The 12,916-nt window shown below is 65.7% G+C and overlaps 1 protein-coding gene across 1 annotated transcript in view; it reads right to left on the reverse strand.

Annotated features, from left to right (window-relative positions):
• URB1 (URB1 ribosome biogenesis homolog) overlaps window positions 1-12,916 on the reverse strand; it is a 41,529-nt gene that overhangs the window by 5,205 nt on the left and 23,408 nt on the right. The window contains exons 22-32 of the mRNA XM_054713437.1: window positions 11,857-12,709; window positions 11,305-11,506; window positions 10,587-10,773; window positions 8,714-8,772; window positions 7,361-7,554; window positions 6,211-6,321; window positions 6,065-6,128; window positions 5,304-5,475; window positions 4,119-4,221; window positions 1,159-1,319; window positions 694-805 (exon numbers count right to left, since the gene is read on the reverse strand). Of these exons, the coding sequence (XP_054569412.1) occupies window positions 694-805; window positions 1,159-1,319; window positions 4,119-4,221; window positions 5,304-5,475; window positions 6,065-6,128; window positions 6,211-6,321; window positions 7,361-7,554; window positions 8,714-8,772; window positions 10,587-10,773; window positions 11,305-11,506; window positions 11,857-12,709 (2,218 nt within the window). The remainder of the gene's footprint in view (window positions 1-693; window positions 806-1,158; window positions 1,320-4,118; window positions 4,222-5,303; window positions 5,476-6,064; window positions 6,129-6,210; window positions 6,322-7,360; window positions 7,555-8,713; window positions 8,773-10,586; window positions 10,774-11,304; window positions 11,507-11,856; window positions 12,710-12,916) is intronic.

A 12,916-nucleotide genomic window follows, 5' to 3' on the forward strand; every position in this document is an offset into this window, starting at 1 on the left:
CTCACAGCGGGCACGCAGGTGGGCAGACACGGACCCCCTGCGGGCGCTGCCCTCGCATCCAGGCGACTGGCTCTCCCTCGAGCACCGAGTGCAGCAGACGCTGGGTCTACCCCGCACACAGCTCCTCGGGGCTCAGAAACCACTGCAGGGGCCTTACCCCCGCCGCCCGCAGTTCCCGCAGAAATGCCCCCAGCCTGGGCGGAGCGACCCGGTCCCATCAGTGCGGGGCCAGCACCCACCGGCTCCCAGTGAAGGGGCCACTGGTCCAGAGGCAGCGGCGATGCGGGCAGACGCCTCCTCCCTGCCACTTCCCTCCCTCGGGGCAGACTCGCCCGCAGCGACCCAGTGACCGCGGGAGGTCTGATGTGGGCACCCTGCCCCGGCCTCTCCCTCAGCCTTCCCGGATCAGGTCCCACGGGGGCCCTAACGCGCCTCCTCGCAGCCACCAGCTCTTCCTGTCGGCCCCGAGGCCCCCGGGTGCTCTAGCCCGTCCTCCCTCCCTCGTGGCGGACCCCGCCTGCTCAGCCTCCGCATTCCGGTCCCACCGCACCCCCACCCCCACCCGCACCCTCCCCCACACCCCCATACCTCCACCCCCACCCCCTCCCCCGCACCCCCACCCACACCCTCCCCTTCACCCCCACCCTCCCCCGCACCCTCCCCCTCCCCCACACCCTCCCCCGTCAGTGGCACCTGGTTTCAGAATCTGCAGGGCGGCTTTGGCCACGAAGAGCGCCAAGGTGAAGGTGAGCCTCATGTTCTGCGTGCGGACCCCGTTCCGGACGACGTCCAGCAGGTAAAGGACCTGAGAGCAGGAGAGCATCTTCGGGCCTGTGACCGGCCTCGCCCCACTCAGCCTCCGCACAGCCCAGCGGGGTGGGCGCCTGCTCCCCACGCCCCAGGGTCGCGTGCGGCCGAGGGCAGAGAGCCCTGCCTCCAGGCCGGACGATCCGACCTGCTCCCGGGCACCGAGGCCGGACAGCAGCGCCTTAAGCTCTGAGCTTAGACCAAAGAAAGAGCCAGAGGAAACGGAACCGCGTTGCCCCCCCCCCGACACGAGAGGCGACCCCGCTCCACCGCCCCCGCGTGCCCCCAGGAGGGACGAGGTCTCCCGGCAACTCAGCCTGCAGACCGGCGGAGCGCAGCCTGGGCCCTCACCTGGGGCTGCTCTCGGAACCGGGCGCCCTCCACGTGCGAGTAGTAGGCCGCCAGCACGGAGTAGGCGGCGGCTCGCATCTGGGGGTCGTAGCTGCTGAGGGCCGCGGCGGTCAGGCCCAGAGCGTTGGAATCCACAAACTTCCGACAATCCACCACGAGTTCTGTGGGAGGTGAAACGTGGCGTTAACCACAACCGCAGGCACACGACCCCACGATGCTGTGCCACGGCGAAGTGAAGTTCCTTTGCATTTCACCAACATCAGTACGTGTGCCATAAACTGCCATAAACTGATTAGTCGTATAAACCCTAAAGCAACACACACACACACACACGCACGCACACACACGCACGCACACACGCACACGCTGTAGCTAAAAGCCGAAGAAAACACAATCGTGTCAACAATCACGTTAAGTGTCAGTGACGTGTACGTTCCAGTAAGAGGCAGATGAGATAAACAAGCAAAGCCAAGTGCGTCTGTCCGTCCACAGGGACCACGCCAACGCCGAGGAGCAGGTGGAGAGCGAAAGGACGAAGGACGCGCAGAGCCCCTGGCTCCAGCGGGCAGGGCACGGACGTGCGTTCTCCCGTAACAAGCGCCTCTTCTCGCGAGGGGGGCGGGGGGGGAGGGGGAGGACGACAAACCCAAAGCCCACGAAGCACCGGCTGGAGTGGGTGGCGGTGCTCGGGGAGCGTCCAAGGTGCACGACGACCTCGGCCGCCGACACGCGGATGGAGCCCCTCGGGAAGGAACAGCCGGGGCACTTCACGCCACGGTCACAGAAACAATGCCAGCCGGCGGGCTCTTCGGGGGTCACGACCTTCCCAAGGCGGTGGTCCCACGTGCCCGTGAGGGAGGCGGTGGTCCCACGTGCCCGTGAGGGAGGTGGTGGTCCCACGTGCCCGTGAGGGAGGTGGTGGTCCCACGTGCCCGTGAGGGAGGTGGTGGTCCCACGTGCCCGTGAGGGAGGCGGTGGTCCCACGTGCCCGTGAGGGAGGCGGTGCCGCGCTCTGTGCTCGTCCCTGTCCCTGAAGCCGGGGCTGTGTGCCAAGGAGGGGCCCTGGCTGCTGAGCCCACAGGCCGTCCGTCCGTCCGTCCGTCCGCAGCAGTGACGGCGCCGCTCCAGGGGTCTCGCTCGCACACAGCGTTCGGGCCTGGTCCCCGATGCTCAGATGACAGGCTCAGCCAGGACGCGCCGCGATCCAATCAGCAGCACCGCTGTATGGGCTTTGGCTGCGGCGGGAAGACCGCTCCTCACGCCTCTGACCGTCTCCTGGGCGGCGGCCTGGCGGCGAGGCTGCGGCCAGGCTGGCACGGCGTCCAGGCCGCTCCGTGTGAATCGAGCTGAAGGTTCCGGCCCGCTCCGTGGGGGCAGCACTGGCCGTGGAAAAGCCTCTGTCCCTGCCACGCCAACAGCCGGCTGCCCGCTCCGCAGCCACGGCCGCCAAGGGGGGCGATGAGAGAGTGGGTGCCGCCTTCGGTGGAGGCGGGTGCGGCTGACTGTTCCTCTGAAGACGGACAGAGCGCAAACACTAACCGGCGCACGGGGGAGTGGCGGGTGCACCGGCCGGCCGAGCCTCGCACGCGATGGGGAAACGGGGTGGGCGCGGGCTCAGCTCCAGGCGCGGGTCTCTGCTGGGAGGGACGCCCAGGAAGCCCGGGGGCCGAGAGCACGTACGTCCTGGGTCCAGCGGTGTTTCCACCCTGACGCTAGCCACACACACACACACAGACACACACACACACAGAGACACAGACACACACACACACACACACACAGACACACACACACACACGAGCCATGGAAGATTCCAGCGCCTCGCTCCATGAACACTCGCTCACACCTGCCCATGCTGCCTTCTTCACCAGGGCGACCCCCAAGGGGCAGCGCGCTCTTCACGTGAGAACAGGCCAGGCCTTCCCGCCGCCACGTGAGCCGCGCCGGCCTGGCCACTGTGCTGTGCCGGCGTCTGTCTGTCCAGCGTCACATCTCCCTGCTGTTTCCCTCCCCGGCAGCCTGCTTCCTCCCACCAGGCCTTTCTTCACCACACCGAGCTCCCATCTTCGTTCCGGACGACAGGTAGCCCACAGCAACACTTAACAAGCGTAGTTTCCTTTTCCTTTTAAAGTTTTTATATTTCTGCTTCTGTCTATCCACCTCCGTGCTGTGACAAGTCTCCCCTCCAGCGTGAGAGGGTGCGTGGGGCTGGCACCTTAAGCCGCTGCGAACCCCTCCGCAGATGCTCTGCAGCGCCCCCTGCAGGGCTGTACGAAGATTCCCATCGAGACCACTCACCGGTCACCACCCCCAGAAGGCCCCGGGCCCTGTCCCCGGCCCAGAAAAGGCAACAGGCACGACTCTGAGAAAAACATGCCTGATCTCACTGTTTCCATGATGAGAGAATCATTGATTAGCTGCCTCCTGCACGCCCCCCACTAGGGAACGAGCCCGCAACCCAGGCATGTGCCCTTGGCCAGAATCGAACCCGGGACCTTTCAGCCCGCAGGCCGATGCTCTATCCACTGAGCCACACCAGCTAGGGCTGTGTTTTTTTGTTTTTCAAATCACTGTAGCCCAGCCAGCGTGGACTAGTGGTTGGGCGTCCATCTATGAACCAGGAGGTCACAGCTCGATTCCTGGTCAGGGCACATGCCTGGATTGCGGGCTCCATCCCAATGGGGGGCATGCAGGAGGCAGCTGATCACTGATTCTCGCTCATTAATGTTTCTCTCTCCCTCTCCCTCTCCCTTCCCTTCCTCTCTGAAATAAAGTCCCTGTGTATCTGAAACACCAGCTGTCGCTTTGCTGAAACTCAGCGGGAGAAAGGTGAGAAGGCGCCGGAGAGCTTCCTAACCAGCTGTACAGGGACAGCTGCGGTGAGAACCCTCACCTGGGCCCCCAGGCCCCCCCACCCCAGCCCCTGGGCCCCCAGGCCCCCCCACCCCAGCTGTGGTTACCTGGCCTGGTCAGCTCGCTGAAGAGGTGCAGAAGAAAGCAGGGGTCGTACAGGCCATCGAGGTCCGCGGGGCTCCCGTCTCTGAATATCGGGTCCTGTGTGTCCTGTGAGAGCCCAAAACAGGTGTGCATCCTGCCCACCTCCCACCTGTAACAGCGGGGATGCTCACCCACTATCGAGAGTCCAAAGAGCCTGGAATATCCGAGGGCATTAAAAATGATTCTGTACAAACTAGTGCTTGTATCCGGAATAATATGATCTTTGGGGGACAAGTTATAAACGAAACAAGTGCTGGTAACTGTGGTGGGTATACAGGCCCTGTGTGAGCATAAGGGGCTCCGTGGATATAGGGGGTCCTGTGTGGGTAATAAGGGACTCTGGGTGGTTATAGAGGGTCCTGTGTGGGTATAAGGGGCCCCGGGTGGTTATAGGGGGTCCTGTGTGGGTAATAAGGGGCCTCAGATGGTTATAGGGGGTCCTGTGTGGGCATAAGGGGCCTCAGATGGTTATAGGGGGTTCTGTGTGGGTATAAGGGGCTCTGGGTGGATATAGGGGGTCCTGTGTGGGTATAAGGGGCCTCGGGTGGTTATAGGGGGTCCTGTGTGGGCATAAGGGGCCTCAGATGGTTATAGGGGGTCCTGTGTGGGTATAAGGGGCCCCGGGTGGTTATAGGGGGTCCTGTGTGGGTATAAGGGGCCCCGGGTGGTTATAGGGGGTCCTGTGTGGGCATAAGGGGCCTCAGATGGTTATAGGGGGTCCTGTGTGGGTATAAGGGGCCCCGGGTGGATATAGGGGGTCCTGTGTGGGTATAAGGGGCTCTGGGTGATTACAGGGGGTCCTGTGTGGGCATAAGGGGCCTCAGATGGTTATAGGGGGTCCTGTGTGGATATAAGGGGCCCCGGGTGGATATAGGGGGTCCTGTGTGGGCATAAGGGGCCTCAGATGGATATAGGGGGTCCTGTGTGGGTATAAGGGGCTCCGGGTGGATATAGGGGGTCCTGTGTGGGCATAAGGGGCCTCGGGTGGATATAGGGGGTCCTGTGTGGGTATAAGGGGCCCCGGTGGGTTTAGGCGGCCTGTGTATGTGGCTGACGTGTGACCCAGTAAGAAGTTAGCAGGAAACAGCCTGTCCAGCTGAGGGTACAGTGGAGCCCTCGGAGGGGTGCCCCCCCCCGGCCTCCCGCACCTCAGGGGGCAGCAGCCTCCGGTTCTGGGGGAAGTGGAGGATGGTCTTCATCATCTGGTCGCGGTCCAGCAGGCGGAGGGTGTCCCCGACGCTCGGCTGCTGCCACAGGGACTTGCCCAGGCTGCGGCTCGTCTTGTGGTGCTCCACGGCCGCCGGGCCCCACAGCAGCACCCTGGGCGGGGGGGGGGAGGAGAGCACGGGGTCAGGGCCCCACAGCAGCACCCTGGGCGGGGGGGGGGGGGGGGGGGGGGAGGGGGGTGGGGGGAGGAGAGCACGGGGTCAGGGCCCCACAGCAGCACCCTGGGCGGGGGGGGGGGGGGGAGGAGAGCACGGGGTCAGGGGCCCCGCGGGAGCAGAACGGACGATGGAAGGACCATCGCAGCAGCTGTGTGGAGCAGCTGGCCGTTCTGAGCACAGCACACGGGTCCTATCACTTCATCCCCAACATAACTTGGGGGGACGGTGGGGTGAGAGTGATGCTGGCGTGAGGAGGGTGGGACGGTGTCGGCGATGACGACAGAGGACACCTAACTGGAGCGCGCGATGCGCCAGGCACTGTTCTGAGCCCTCGCGCTGTCCTAGTTCCCCGGATCCCCACAGCTCAGCCAGCAGGCGGCCTCCGCCAGCAGGGGAGCCGGGGAGCCACACCACCCCCTCCCGAGAACCACACAGGAACGAGGAGATCTGGGCTGCTGGGCCCACTGAGCCCGTCTCGGGTGGCGCCCTCGGGGCCTGCCACTCGCCCCTCAGCCCGCGCTCACCTGAAGCTGACGAGGCTGAGGCTGTTCTGTTCGTACGCCCGGAGGAGGAGTAGGATCTTCTGGTCTGGAGGGCAGTTGAAGGTCAAGTTAGAGAGGCGAATCCTTGTCCCCCTCCCCGCCCCCTCCCCCAGGACGGTCCCCCTCACCCAGGACGCTGAGGGAGGCGCCGTAGGCCCCGAGGAGCACGGCGAAGTGGCTGCTCTCGCAGACGGACGGGCACAGCCGCACGAGCCCCGCCAGCAGGTCCACCAGCGCCTCTGGGAGAAGCAGCAGCGTGAGTGTGAGTGTGCGTGTGTGTGCATGTGTGAGTGTGTGTGTGCATGTGTGAGTGTGTGTGTGCATGTGTGCGTGTGTGTGCATGTGTGAGTGTGTGTGCGTGCATGTGTGAGTGTGTGTGCATGTGTGAGTATGTGTGCACGCGTGACTGAGTTGTGTGCGTGTGCGCGTGTGTGCATGTGCATGAGTGTGCGCGTATGTGTGTGAGTTGCGTGTGTGAGTTGCGTGTGTGTGTGAGTGTAGGTGTGTGTGTGAGTGTGTGTGTGCGTGAGTGTGTGTGAGTGCATGTGTGTGCGCACGCACGGGCACGCACGGTTGGAATGAGAGGAGGACGCATCCCAGGGAAACTGAGAGCATGAAACCTCCTCCGAGCGAGCCTGGGCTTGGGGTGCAGCTCACCGCCCCCTCTCCCCTGGCTCTGACAGGCCGATCTCAGCCCACGACCCCCAACTCCCCCCGCCCGTCACCAGCCCTGCGCTCCTCCCCCGCCCGAGCAGAGGGCGCAGCCTGCCTGCTTCCTGCCCACTGACGCGGTGAGGCTCTCTGCACTGTGCCGTGTGCGACCTCGGGGACTCCTAACGGTTTGGGGGTGTCGACTGTGTGGCTGCGGGAGGGCAGGCCCTCAGGCATCTCCCTGCGTGTCCCCGGCCCGCACCAGGTGGGCTCTCGGGCGCTAAGGTGAACACACTGGCCCGGACGGATGGCGCTGAGCCTGGCTCTCTGAGTCCCCGCAGGGCCCGGCCCTCACCGAGGCTCCCGTCCTCCCATCGGACGTTTCATGCAGCCACACAGTTCCTCTCGGCGACTCCCTGTCCCAGGTCTGACCTCGGTGCCCACGGCACAGCCCCAAGACCAGGACTCAACTCCGTGGGCGGAGCGGCTCCGGGCTGTGGGGAGGGCCTGCCGCTGCCTGGCGTCACCTCGCGTGGGCCTGGACCTGACAAGCGCCCTCTCCCTCCGCAGAGCCCAGCAGCAGGTGAGTCGGGGACCTGCCTCGGGAGGAGGGGGACGTCTCCTCACCTTTCACCTGGCCGTCGGGGGCGCCCTCCTCCCCGGACGCCAGCAGGGTGGGCAGGAACAGGGAGTGCTGGGCCAGCATCACGTGCACCACGGGGAGCGGGACCAGCCTCGCGCGCACGGGGCTCTCGGGCCGGTACAGGAGCTGCGTGGCGGCGTGGAGCGCCCTCAGAAACGCGGGGTCCTGATACCGAGACCTAGGAGGGGAGCATCGAGGGAACAGCTTCCTGAGGGGATCTTACTTCACAGGAGGCAGTGAAGACACCCTTCCTCGGCCTTCCACTGAGTCTCCCACACCCGAGGCCTCCTGCTCCGGGAGAGGGAGGTCTGCTCACGGGAACACCGAGTCACGTGACACGCAGTGGGCGTTCTAGAAACACGCCAACCACAGCCGGACAGAGACGCCGCCAGTGCGTGCTGGCGCCCGGAGGTCTCTTGCCGTGACCGGCCCCGCGCTCCTCTGCCCGTGGGAAGGCGTGTCCGCGTCAAGGGGAACAGCCAGGGAGGCGAGGGCTGCAGCCGAACGGCACGGCTCCGGGCGCCCGGTGGCCAGGACCAGAGCCCGTCGGTCACGTGCAGCGAGGACGTGGATGTGGGGAAGGGTGAGCTCCCCACCCCCGTTCAGCCAGCCCAGCCCTGGGCACGGGCTGAAGCGGTGCCCACACCGGCCGCCGGCGCGCCCGTCCCCGGGGAAAGCTGGCGCGTGGGCACGAGAGGCAGCAGCACCCACGCGGGGAGGGCGGGAGGTGCTGTCCACCTCGAACAGTAACTGGCGCACCGAGACACGGGGACCCCAGCAGGAGCCGTGGGTGGGTGAGAGCCCGTGTCCACACGGGTGACTCGGACATCGAGTTAACAGGAAGGACACGCACACGGGCACTATCGTTTAGGGACACAGTGACATGCCAAGTATGAACACACGCGTGGCCACGCCAGGCTCAGCCTCAGCGGACACCGCCCTTGGCCAGGGCGGGGAGAGAAGCACGGACCGGTCAGCGGTGCCGCGTGGCGCGCTGTGCGGGTCTCGCCCGCTTCTGCCTCTACAGCATCCCCGGTCCGGAGGCTGCTCTCGCCATCGCACAGCTCGCTGCGGGGCAGGCTGCGACCTGGCTCCACACCGTGTCCCTGAGCCGGACCAGCGGCTGCCGGCACCACCAGACACCACACCGAGACACGAGCCACCCGCCGGGGCGGCTCAGCGGGCGGAGCGTCGTCTCAAGCGCCGAAGGGCCAGAGGTTCGACTGCCCGCCCGGAAAGCAACCACTGATGCTTCTCTCTCCCTGTCCCTCCCTCCCTCTCCAAAATCAATGAGAACTCCGCGGGTGAGGATGAGAAGAAAACAGCCCTCCCCTTACCTGAGTCCCGTCTTCACGAACCGCTGCCAATCTCCGGGGTCCACGTCCCCAACCGCGTCCTGCGGGAGAGACAGACAGGAAGCACCCGGGAACCGCGTCCTGTTTACACACGTGACAGCACCCGCCCGGAGGACCACGCCTCCACCCGCAGGGCCGGGGCGGGTCCCAGCCACCGCGTGGAGGAAACACCAGAGGGGTGGCTGCTCTGCGGGAGGGGCCCGGCAGCACAGACGGACTTCCGGGGAGGACGGGATCAGGCGGGAGTGTGGGCACAGGGACGTGTGTGTCGACACGACTGTGCGCCTCAGAGCTTCCGTCTCACGACACGAGAACGTGCTCCAGGCCCCACGGGTGGTGCCGCTGGTCAGAGCGTCGTCCAATCCGCCACGGTGCGTGTTGGGTCCCGTCAGGGCGCACACGAGAACCAGTGAGTGTGTGTGTAAGTGGGACAACAAACCGACGTCTGCCTGTCTCTCCAAAACCGATTTTAAACGAAGAAAATGCGTTTCAATTACAAGAAAAGGGCTCGGATGGGTGTTGACGGTGGGGGAGGCTGTGTGTGTTGGGGGGCCGAGGGGACCTCTGTACTTCTCACTCAGTCTCACTGTGAATCTAAAACTGCTCTGGGAAGTACAAAGGTCTATTACAAAGGAGGAGGAAGCAGGCCTTGAGGGCTCAAATCCCTGAGAGCAGAGCCTGTCACTCAGTCACCAAGCCAGCCTGCTGGGCGGACGGTGGCCGCGCAGGGACGCCCACGGTGGCCGCGGCCGTGGCCCGCCCGCTCCTCGCACTCCATCTCCCTGACTCGCGAGACGCTCCTCCTCTCCCCTGGTCCTGCCATCGGGGCCTGTGAGCCGGCCCGACGCCCACAGCCATCACACACGATCAAGGCTGACATGCAGGTGGTGAGTCCCAGGCCCGAGACGCAGACACACTGCTCGGTCTGTGACCTCCGAGTGTTACCACTCACTTAGCCTTCATGTTTATCAACACAAGTCACAGCGTCTGTGGGACTAAAGTTTAAAAGAACTTCCACTGTGCCCTGAGGAATAACTCACATCAGCTTTCAGAATGCTCATTATCTCTGTGTATAAAAACGTTAAAAAAAACCACACTTCAACAGAAAGCATAATGGCCAAAAATAGCTGAATATTTCCAAATTTTATAGAGACAAGCGCACTGAACCCAAAGCACAGGAAACCGGAAGAGACCTACTCTAAGGCACATCATAATCCGGTTGCTTTGACTGACGTGAAGAAAAACCTAAAAGCCTAAAAGCAGCCAGAGAAAAGGGGTGCACTTTACGAGGAACAAAAACAAGATTGACAGCCATCTCCTCGGAGACAACGCACGCAGAGGACAGCACAGCAACCCCGTTAAATGTTTAAGGAAAACAGAAAACCTAGGGTTTTACACCCATCGAGACTCTTCTCAGCCCAGGCTGAGGGCGTGCTACCTGATCCCAAAGCCAAACAAGGACACGGCGTGAAGTCAGAGTCACAGCCACCCGCACGCACACAGATGCAGAAGTTCTTCTAAAACACGAGCGCAGCGAACCCGTGTCTAAAACAGTGCTGCCCACAGCCCGGAGGCCAAGGCTGGTTTCATACTCCAAGGTCAACAGGACCCACTTTCTGACAGACTACGCAGAGGAAGAGCCAGGTCATCTCAGAAGATGCACCGATGCCTGCTGAAGTCACCCCCCCCCGCCGGCTCCTCACGTCAGGGGCTGCACCTGCCACCTGGCCTCCCAGACAGGGCCCCTCACCCTCACCAGCCCCGTTCATGCCCGGCGTGGTGTGTGCTGTGACCCCTGGCCGACCTTCCTGTCCCTGGAATCCGACCGGGATGCTCAGGAAAGCAGGGCACCTACCAGCAGCTGGTTGAACCTCAGCAGCATCTGCGCCTCCTGCCCCCGGGCTCCGTCTCGGCCTTGCTCCCGGCCGCCGAACGCCCCGACCAGCCACGTCACACAGGACGCCAGCAGGCTCTCTCTCCAGGCGCGCAGCTCTGCCGCCGCCCCCTCCAGGGCGGCCGAGACAGCGTCGGCCACGATCCAACTGCAGCAGAAGGCAAGGTCTCAGGGTCAGAGGCGGCGCCTACACCCTCCAGCTTTAAGTACAACCCGGAGTCCCGCGCCCTGTGCTACCCAGGCTCAGGGACCGCAGCCGCTCCCCCCTCCTCTGCCATGGAGGACGGCCAGCGCCTGCACAGAGGGAGCCGCAGGGCAACCAGAGGGCACCCTGTCCCGACTTGGTCCAAGGCAGGCTGTCCGACCTCCCGGCACCGGAGCTTCCAGCCAGGTCATTCCTTGTTGCGGGGGACGGAGGGCGGGGGGCGCGGGGCCGTCCTAGGCATCATGGGACATTCAGCAGCACCCATGGCTTCCACCCTCTGGCTCCCCCGCCCCCCCCGTGTTGTGATGACACGTCAGACGTCGCCCGTCCCGGGTGGAGAGCCGGTGCGGAGGGGTCAGAGCCGCCAGCAGGATGGCCGGAAGGTTCGTCAGGAAAGGGCTTCCCGGAACGGCACCAGCACCGCGGGTCTCACCGGCTCGCGCTGCCCCAGGAGCAGCCCCCCAGCCTTCGCACCTCTGGTGGCCGTCCGGAGTCTGAAGCGCGCTGGGCAAACGGTCCTTGAGGACACCCAGGTCCTTGGCTCTTGCGAACGGGACCAGCTGGGCCAGGATCTCGGCGTGCAGCCCCGCCTCCGGGGGCCCGTCAGCACCGAGGAGCCGGGTCTGCAGCCGCCGCCACAGGGCCTTCCTCAGGACCGGGACGACAGCGGAGGGCGCTGGGGGACACGGGGAGGCGGTCACACGCGAGGGCGGGAGCCGCGCGGACGAGCTCACGGAGCCCGTGGAGTTCTAGGGCTCTCGGGAGGCGGCGGCCACACGGGGGCCTGGCACTGGTCCTCCTCGGTGGCCCTGCTTCACGGGGTAACTCGAGAGTTGATGGGAGGTGTGTAGGGGTGACCCCTCAGGCCTTAAGGTCGGCGGGGGGGGGGCTGCTGAGTGAGAATTTCTCATCTTCCTCCATCCAGAGCTGGGCAGACGCTGGAGAAGGGAGCTGACCACCCCCAGCCCACGGAGACCCAGAGCTAACAAGTGACCCGCCGCCCGACTTCTCGCCGCCGCCCCGTACCTGCTGCGGGGCGCGTGCGGCGCCCCTGGGTCCGGCGCTGGAGGTAGCCGTGCACCAGGGGCAGGACGTCCTCCAGGCCCTCCTGCAGGCGGGGCCCCGCGCCCGGCCGCCGGCACCACAGCTCGAACCGCAGCAGGTGGGGCCAGCTCCGCTGCACCAGGAGCGTGGCGATGCCCAGGGCCGCCGGCGTGCGCCGTGCCAGGCAGTAGTCCAGCAGGCCGACCCCCACCGCGGCGGCCAGCTCGGGCTCCCTCTGCAGGGAGCGCAGGAACACGGCGTCCAGCTCGTCCACGGCCAGCGTGGGCAGCAGCGCCCCCAGGCCTCTCACGTACTCCGCGGCCCACAGCAGCTCGCCGCTCGGCAGCTGGCCCTGGGGGCCGCCGGTCAGCAGCTGGACCAGGGTCTTGCCGAGCGCGCTCAGGCGCCGCTCCTTCCCGGCCGACGTCGCGGGCCGCTGGGCCACCAGGTGGGCCTCGGGCAGGCTCAGCAGGGCCAGCGTGACCTCCCGGAGCTGGGCGCCCTCCATGTACGCGTGCAGCGCCTGCAGGGCCTCGAGCTGCGGGAGGGCCTTGGGCGCGGTGGCCGGGCCCGCCTTCCGGTCCCGCAGCTCCCTCAGCACGCTCTGGGCGACGGCCTCCGAGTACCTGGCCAGGAGGCCCAGCTGCCCGCGGCTGTGGAGAATCGGGGCGCTCGCCGTCAGCAGCGGCAGGACCCCCGCACTGAGGTGGGCGCCCAGGAGCTTCGCGAGGACGGGGCTGAGCGTGTGCGGGGGCAGGGCCTGCCGCTCCAGGGCCAGGAACCAGCCCTCCAGCGTGGGGTGGCGGAGTGTGGCCACCAGCACCTCCTCCAGCGTCTGGAAGACAGAGACGGCACACGCTCAGGGGCCCGGGGCCAGCGGGGGGCCGGCAGCCGCTGTGCCAGTCTTCACCGTGCGGAATAGGATGGAAGCCCCTCTCAGGGGAGCCCAGCACCCCCCGGGGCCTGGGCAAAGCTAGACCCGCCTTCCGGTCACGCATCTCCCAGCACGACCCCGAGGGCTGGACCGTGACCTGGGCAGTGC

Source organism: Eptesicus fuscus, chromosome 3, assembly GCF_027574615.1.
Source record: "Eptesicus fuscus isolate TK198812 chromosome 3, DD_ASM_mEF_20220401, whole genome shotgun sequence".
NCBI lineage: Eukaryota > Metazoa > Chordata > Mammalia > Chiroptera > Vespertilionidae > Eptesicus > Eptesicus fuscus.